Source organism: Chondrus crispus, genomic scaffold, assembly GCF_000350225.1.
Source record: "Chondrus crispus Stackhouse genomic scaffold, scaffold_185, whole genome shotgun sequence".
NCBI classification, from domain to species: Eukaryota; Rhodophyta; class Florideophyceae; order Gigartinales; family Gigartinaceae; genus Chondrus; species Chondrus crispus.
In genome coordinates this window covers 191,995-200,108 of record NW_005179064.1, presented here as the reverse complement: position 1 = coordinate 200,108, position 8,114 = coordinate 191,995, and the positions used below count along the sequence as shown (strand labels likewise).

General features: G+C 55.0%; 5 protein-coding genes across 5 annotated transcripts; 1 reads left to right on the top strand and 4 right to left on the bottom strand.

Annotated features, from left to right (window-relative positions):
* Positions 1 to 2,362: 2,362 nt before the first annotated feature.
* Positions 2,363 to 3,691, bottom strand: CHC_T00003347001 (hypothetical protein). Its single transcript, XM_005714785.1, has 2 exons — positions 3,132 to 3,691; positions 2,363 to 2,918 (listed from the first exon to the last, which is right to left on the bottom strand). The coding sequence occupies exons 1-2, from the start codon at positions 3,689 to 3,691 to the stop codon at positions 2,363 to 2,365; spliced, it is 1,116 nt and encodes a 371-aa protein (XP_005714842.1).
* Positions 3,692 to 4,041: 350 nt separating this feature from the next.
* On the bottom strand, positions 4,042 to 4,314 carry CHC_T00003346001 (hypothetical protein). The gene has a single exon (XM_005714784.1). The coding sequence runs from the start codon at positions 4,312 to 4,314 to the stop codon at positions 4,042 to 4,044; it is 273 nt and encodes a 90-aa protein (XP_005714841.1).
* A 19-nt stretch (positions 4,315 to 4,333) lies between these two features.
* On the top strand, positions 4,334 to 4,951 carry CHC_T00003345001 (hypothetical protein). The gene has a single exon (XM_005714783.1). The coding sequence runs from the start codon at positions 4,334 to 4,336 to the stop codon at positions 4,949 to 4,951; it is 618 nt and encodes a 205-aa protein (XP_005714840.1).
* Positions 4,952 to 4,953: 2 nt separating this feature from the next.
* Positions 4,954 to 6,042, bottom strand: CHC_T00003344001 (hypothetical protein). Its single transcript, XM_005714782.1, has one exon. The coding sequence runs from the start codon at positions 6,040 to 6,042 to the stop codon at positions 4,954 to 4,956; it is 1,089 nt and encodes a 362-aa protein (XP_005714839.1).
* Positions 6,043 to 7,110: 1,068 nt separating this feature from the next.
* Positions 7,111 to 7,770, bottom strand: CHC_T00008425001 (Glutathione S-transferase). The gene has a single exon (XM_005714781.1). The coding sequence runs from the start codon at positions 7,768 to 7,770 to the stop codon at positions 7,111 to 7,113; it is 660 nt and encodes a 219-aa protein (XP_005714838.1).
* Positions 7,771 to 8,114: the final 344 nt, after the last annotated feature.

Genomic DNA, 8,114 nt, shown 5'->3' with positions numbered 1-8,114 from the left:
CGTTGGATGATTGCTGCTGATGCCCTCTTTCATATATTCTTGTTCTTCCGTAAGACATAGTGCTAGGACGCTGCCCGTCGTCAGAACTTGGATAATCTTCCGATCCGCTGTATTCTGATCTACTTTGTTGGGATGATAACCCCCAAAACATTGTCGAGACTGTTAACGAAAAACGTCCGCGCGGCTCGATTGAGTTTGAAGACACCGAAACAGTATGTGGTAATCGAATGGATCTGCTCTTGGGGGGATATCTGATAAAGAAATTATGGTTAGGTACCCACTGGGGGGGGGCGCGCGTGGGGGATTGTCCTTCCGATTTGGCGGCGCGTTTCGAGCATCGGCGGGCAACGTGTCAGACGCGGTCAGAATGGGCGCGCTCGGCGCCGTGGGTGGCGTCATCTAAGGCGCCAGCGGTCCACGGCGGATCAAGACGTGGATCAATTCCTCACGTCTTTTTATATCCGCCGCTGTAACATTATGCCCGCTGTAATGCCACCGCCACCGCGCGAGTTACACGCCCACGTGTCGTGTAATTGAATTCTGTCTGCGACGATGTGGACTTGTGGACTTGCTTACGGTATAGTACACGTCAAAGCGACAAACTGCACCTGCTGACCGTCCTGAGCCGGTCCTGAGCCGGTCCTGAGATCAACGCTGCGTCACCGACTCGCCTGAATTAGATCAGCCGCGGCGGCATCCTCGTGAGCCAGTTCTGTGCGCGTGCAACGTGCACACCTGGTCATTACTCGCTCTCACACGTGTCCAGTGTCATTACGCGTACGTGTACACCTGCACCCGTAGGGACGGCGGAGGGTACCCTGGTATTGCCCCTTAGAGCATCCCCACCAGTGAGGCTAAAGTTGTAAAAAAACGAATTTTTACAACTTTAATATTTTACACCCCTCTTCACTACTCCCACCGTTTCGAAAAGATGCATTATTTTTTACATCGAGATAAATTCGGGTTGTAAAAATCGAGAATATAGCACCAAAATCTAGAACTATGCATTTGAGGTGGCGAACGCTGATTGGTTCAAATTCCATTTTCCCGCGAAGTCAAAGTTGGTTGAAGGGGTCTTGAAGTTGAGCCTCTCTCTCCAGTGGAGAGGAGAGTCTCCACCAACACTCCTCCCCATCCTGTCCATATCTGCACCAAACGTAAGTTTGTCTGGCAGCCACCCTACGTCTTTCGAAGGGACAGCCGTCACTAGCAGTATGGGCGAACTCGAATCAAACGCAATCCCCGACACAGCCGCAGCCGCTTCTTGTGAACCCCGTCTCTTTCCTGTCCCTGTCCCTTTAACCACCCCCACACAAACTTCGATCGCCGACGCAATCCCAGGCGTTCCTATTGCACCTCCTCTCTTTCCTGTTTCCGCCCCTGTCCTCACACCCACGCATACTTCGATCCCTTCGATATCGTCAGATGCCATCTCAAATCCAGCACCTGGTCGGTCTCGTGGTTCTAACTATTCTACACAGGACGATCTCGTGCTAGCTCGAGCTTGGGTGCGTGTATCCCAGGATCCCATCATTGGGAGTGAGCAAAAGTCCCAGGCATTTTACGAACGGATTGAGGAAGTTTATAACCGCCTCCGTAGCCCTGCTTCTGAACAAAGAACTCCAGATTCCCTTAAGGCACGTTGCAAGCTTTTGCATAAGTCTTGCATGAAGTTTAATGGCTCTGTGCGCTGTGTCTACATGGCAAAACCCACAGGTGTGTCGGACGTCGATATAGAAAGGATGGCTACGGGAATTTATAATGGCGTAGCAATGTCTTCTGCCACTGACGAGTGTGTTCGGGTATTCAAATTTTTACAAGTATGGCGATTGCTTAAAGATCATCCAAAGTACAGTATGTCAACTTCGAGTGGAAACAGTAACCAGAGTACAGTGGGTGGAGGTCGAGATGGTGGTCTTTGTACAGAAGATGTAGCGCAGAAGGCTGACACGGACGACGAGGAGAGCAGCCGGCAGGTAGTAAAGAGTGGCATGCAACGCCCAATCGGACGAAAAAGGGCCAAACAAATGGCAAAAATGGAGGATGCACGGCACAAAAAGCTGAAAATTGCAGCAGAAGCTGTTTCCCTACAACGAGCTCGCAATGAAGCCCTGGAGCGGCACAACGAATTGCTGCTATTTTCAAGCGCTCCGCAGGAATGCAACCGGGCAGAGACGATAGAGTACTACAATTTGCTCCGTACGGAAGCTTTACAGAAAATTCGGTCTCGTTTGACCGATACCGGTGAATCATCGGAAAGCAGAATGCCTACTGCAACGCCACATTCTGGTAATGATAGCACAGTGTTCGATTTGGTCAGTTCCCTGGGCAATGATACAGGTTCCAATGGTACGACAAACCTCTAATATTCAAGCTCGTGGCTGCCTGCATGATCCCACAGGTGGTCCATGACGAGCTTTTTTGTGTTCAAGTACTCGACAGCATTACTGGTAAAAGCACTTGCGGCGCAAAGTGCCTCAATACTATCGGGAGCTGCAGCTGTCACTACAGTACTATCACTTGAGCTCCCCCACATTGGTAAATTTAGATCGCCCCCTAGATCGAATGCGTCATTGTCTGTGTCACAGTGCACAACCCTGTCCTCAACACACATGTTATGCAATATGATGCAAGACTTCATTACCTTGTGCATAAAGTCGATATTCCAGAAGCGGCCTGGTCTTGCAATAACATGCCACTTTGCCTGGAGAACCCCGAATGCGCGCTCCACATCTTTTCGCTCTGACTCTTGTCTGTTTGAGAACAGTTTTTCTTTAGGAGTACCTGGCTCAGCAATAGAGTGGACAAAGCAGGGCCATTTCGGATAAATGCCGTCTACGAGCCAATAAGGGATATTTCGCTCTTGTCCATTTATGATATATTGCAATGGAGGTGGATATGTCCCGCTTGCGATTTTGCTCAGCAACGTGGAATTGTTGAGCACATTTATGTCGTTTGATGCACCAGGCATTCCGAAAAAACAGTGCCAGATCCACAGAGTGTCATCACAAATGGCCTCCAGAGTGATAGTCGGTTTACCTTCTTTCCCTTCAAATTGACCATGCCACCCTGTAGGAAAGTTTTTCCAGTGCCATTTGCAGCAATCTAGACTGCCTAGTTTACCCGGAAACCCTCTATCAGAGGATCGCGACAGCAGCAATCTCAAATCTGATGCTGTGGGACTGCGAAGGTACGTTTCCTCATAGTTTCGCAGCAAAAGTTCCACAAACTTGCGCAAGCAAATGTCTACTGTTGACGAAGCTATTCTTAAATATTCGTCCAATGCATCACTAGCTCCGCCATATGCCATAACCCTGATAGCAGCTGTCGCTTTCTGTAGTCCACTTAGACCCAGTTTACCTGTACAGTCTTTCTGCTGAGTAAAAAAGCGGTCCGATTGGAGTACATCGAAAATTTCCATGAAGCGCTGTTTTGTTATTCGGAAACGCCTCTGAAACATAGATCCATTATAGGTTGGAGTTTCACTGAAGTAGTCTTGGAACAGCAGTTGCGCACCTCGCTCTCGATTGCGCTCGACATTTGGCTTTTTCCCCGGATAAGAGCCTTTGTGTTTTGGGGGCTTACTGTCGCTGTCCGAGGACAAAACATCCTCAACAATATCGAGAATGTCGTCCTCCACGAAGTCAGAGATGCCAATGGTACTCCGTGGAGGTTGTGAAGGCGTTTGCATCGGACTTCAGTGAGTAGGAGCATGCACTTCACAAGTAGGAGGGTGCGGTTTTTTGCCGGTGGGGTTGACCTGCAGGTCAATGCAGTTCTCGGCAAGGTCTTAAAAAAGCAAAGGTGTATAATAGCGAGAGGCCAATCAAGGCTCGCCAAGTTTCTAAAATATTTAGCATTTTACACTCGCCGGTGGGGATGCTCTTAAGGGCAGAAGGGGGATAGAAAGATAAAGGGAGGGAGGGGGTAAGGGAAAACTTGACAACTTCACATCCAGCACGTAGCTGCGATGCGATACATGATATGGTCCAGCGATGCATCTGCTACCCTCGCCCTATCATGTCCCACTCAAATGAGAGCCTATAAAGCCCGTTTGTCCTGAAAATTGGAAAAATAAAACGACATACTGAAACCCACAATTTCCCGCTTGGAATCCAATCTCCACAAACGCCTTTGCTTCACCGCACCCACACCATCACACTCATTGCCACCCCCTTGATTCCCTCCCACTCTCGCGCACACCTCCGCCATGAACTCACCCCGAGACCACAAACCAACCGCGCCGCCCGCACCCACTCTACAGCACGCCCTCCTCGTCATCCCGGTGCCAGAATCCGCCGCCATCGAAGACATCCTCGTCACGCATTTCCACATGAGCCCGCAAGGAATCATTCCCTTTTCCAACCGCTACTACGTCGCCAAAGTCCCCGTTTCTATCTACCCGTTCCCGCGCGCCCTCCCGCAACCGCCCTTCCGCCCCGTGGACGAATGCGTGCGCGCCAGCCCGGCCGTCGTCGTCATCGCCGACGCCGCCTCCGACGACAACATCGCTGAGAGCAAGCGCATATGGCACCGCATCGCCCGTCATTGCTGCCACTCCGCCGTCAAGCTTCTCTTCGTCCGCGCACACGACTTCTCGGAACACCGCCGCGCCGCATTGGTCGCCTGGGCAGTCCCGCTCGGCGTGCACGTCATTTCTACCGCCGCGCCCGAGGAGGACGGCCTCCCGGTCGCCCACCACGTCGAGCGCGCTTTGGAATGCGCAGAGTGGCCGCTCCTCACACTACACACCCCCTGTCGTGGTCGTGGAGAGCCAAACGAGCGAAGACTCCCCATCCATACCCATATTCAATCCAATCCTCCAGCTTTGCAACAACCTGACCTTCTCAAACCTACCAGTGTCCGCCGAGCCTTGGACGCCGCCGATGTATCGAGGTTGGAAGCGCACTTGTTGCTTGCTGATCTCACTGATTCCGATTCCTCTTCTTGACCTCACCATCCCTCTTCACCTTCACCGACCTTTGCTCTTTGCAACACCTCCCTCATGCCTTTTGCAAGCTTACCAGCCGCAACTGAGGCTCTGTCTTCTTCGAAGCAACCATACGACGCTCGCAGATACCCAGCCATGCCAAATGCGAATCCCGGCACGAGCAGCACCCCATGCTTGCGCGCGAGGAAGTCCACGGCTTCCATGTCGTCCCGTTCCCCGTCTTGAGCGTTCCCCAAAGTCTTCCGGTAAGGAAGGAAAAGGTAGAAGGCGCTGTCCGGGATCACAAAGTCGCCTTCGAAAGGCGTATTTTCGTAGACCGGCTTGAGGAATGCAATGAATGTTTTGCGGACCTTGCCAAGCAAAGTGATGTTGCAAGGGAGGGCGGTTGTTTCATGCAAGGGGTTTGTGAGCAGCGATTCGTACGCGACGTGCTCACTGAAGCGGCACGCATGGGTGGGTATCGTGTCCTGCGCTTTCCGCATGTCTGCGGACAAGCGCTTCGGGTACAGCACGGCGCCGATACGCCAGCCGGCGAGCCCGTAGGCCTTTGACGCTGTGAAGATGCGGACGACGTTGTCCACATTGGTTGGCGAGAAGGCTATCCTTGATTCGCCTTGGTGCACAAACTCTCGATACGCTTCGTCGATTATGAGCCAGATGCCGGAGCGCGAGCAAAGGTCTCTCATGCCCTCCATGAGAGCTTTGGGGAATACTTTTCCGGAAGGGTTGCCAGGGTTGACCACGACAAGAGCAGTTGTTCGCGGTGTGATTCGTTGTGCTATATCGGCTAGCTTGGGCTGCAACGTTTCTCTTTCAATAGGTACCAGGACTGGGATAACACCAGTCATAACCAGAGCGTTAAAGTGAGAAAAGTAGTAGGGCAGGATGAGTAGCACTTGATCACGCGCGTCACATGTTGCGAGAATGACATTGACGAATGCCTGGTTGGCGCCTGCGGTGATCATGAGCTCTTGGCGAGGTATGACATGTTGTTCACTCTGCAGCAAGTGTTCAGAGACTCTTCCATCAGTGGCATGTGGAGAGGAGCAGAGGGCGTCGTAGCCCCTTATGACTGTGTTTGCCCAGAGCATTCGCAGGCGTGGGGAACCTAGGACATCGGCGTATTTTGAGAGATGGCGACTTTGGTGGGGGTCGTCGAGCAGGGCGATCATTTTCGCGCGCACTTGACTGGACATGCCAAAGTAGGTGGCGCCCGGGGCAAGGTTGAAGTGGACTTGATGGGCATACTTGGCGATGACATCGTCAATGACTGGAGATGTGGTTTCTCGGATGCGACGAGAAGGGTCTCGCGGGGGCACACGCGGGGGCGTCATTCGCGGATGTTTGGAGGAGCGGGGTGGTGTGCTCTGAGCACAGCTGCGGTTGTGGGCGAGCGCGAGTGTGGGGTAGTACAGTAGGTTTTTTTTTGTTATCGGGAGGTGGGAGCTCGAAAGCGAGAGGAGGCGAGATCGCGGGCGTGTTGGATCAGGGAACGGGGACGGGTGAGAGTCCAATCAGAAGGGGGCGCATGTTGATGTGGAGCGGCAGGGCGGTGAAGGTGTTTCGGCGACAGCGGCGGTGGCACGCTGCGGTGGCATGGCGAACACAAGCGAGCGACAGGAGTTCGCGGAGGGGCGGCGACGGGGATTAAAACAATGCGGGTGCGTGCCGTGCGTTCCATAGGGAAAAGGAGTAAATTAGGTGTAGGTACCGTAGGTGGTAGGTACGAGGGGCGCGTACGGTAGGTCGGTGATCCTCTCCCTTCGCAACCTCTTTTACGAAAATGGAGTATCGATAGATGAGAGGTATTGTGCGTTTTTGGAAGCGGTTGGAGGTGGACTGTATCTGTCAAGGTGCCAAGGACATTACGTGGTGCGGGCAACAGCTTGGGCGGTGAGGTTTGCTACTGTACCCTGTGGCAAGAGAGAGGAGTCTCTCTCTCCCTCCCTCTCTCTCTGGCAACCTGCGGTACACTTTACATTGCCGTGCGGCAGCGAGAGGTTGCGCTGCGTCGGCAGAGGCAACCGGTTTTAAACGAAAAACCGGGGCGCGGCGTTGCCGTGGTCATAAAACAAGCGTGTGCAGGACGGTGGGATGAAAGCTGGTCTCCATGTACTCATGTAGTGGGACACAACAAGCAAGCTGCAGGGCGGGGGAGGTCATGTTTGCGACATCGGAGCATCGGGCTGTCTGTCCGCGTGTGCGTCGACAAAGGCGGGGATACGCTCCAGATGGCGCACAACCCTGACCACGGTCGGGAAGCTCTCCATGTCAACGGCGACCCTCTCCGCGTTGTACACCTGCGGGACGAGGAGCAAGTCCGCGAAGGAGACATCATCGCCGACGCAGCATTCGCCCGCAGAGTCCTTCAGGAGGGCTTCGACGACGCGCAAGCCCTCCTCGATCCAGTGCCTAGCGAAGGCGAGTCTCTCCTCGTCGCCCCATCGGCCCTTGACATACTCGAGGACGGCGAGGTTCTGCAGGGGCTGCGTGCCGGCGTTGACGGCCTCGACTATCGCGCGGACGTGCGCGCGCTCGGCGGGCACGCGCGGCAGCAGCGGCGGGGCCGGGCGCGTCTCCTCGAGGTACTCGAGGATGGCGACGGACTGACGCAGCGTGACGCCGTCGATGCGCAGCACGGGGACCTGGGCGGCCGGGTTGAGCGCGCGGAACGGGGCGGCGTGCTGCGCGCCATGCGCCAGCGGCACGGCCTCGTACGAGTACGGCACGCCCTTGAGCCGCAGCGCCAGGCGCACGCGCCAGGAGCACGAGGAGCGCCAGTACGAGTGCAGCGTGGCCGCGGGCGCGGCGTCGGACATGGCGAGGGAAGGCGCGGGGGTGCGCGGCGCGAGCGGGCGGGGGCGTAAGGGAGGGGCGTTTGGTGGGGCGCGCGACAGCGGGCGCGAGGGAGAGGCGTAAGGGAGGGCTCGCTCAGCGGCTCCAGTGTTGATAGGATGGCGTGTCTGGAGCGGTCGGTACTGTAACGATTATACGGCAGGGGTAGATGTATGTCCCGAGAGTGGAAGATGTTGCAACGTGTCCGCGGTAGAGGGCGGCAAAGTCGGGGGGGGGTTTTCCCGGGGGCTTTTTGGGGGGGCGCAAGGCGCGATGGGTGGCGCGGGTGGATGGCGCTCCTGCGCTGTAAAGATAGTGGAGGGGGGCG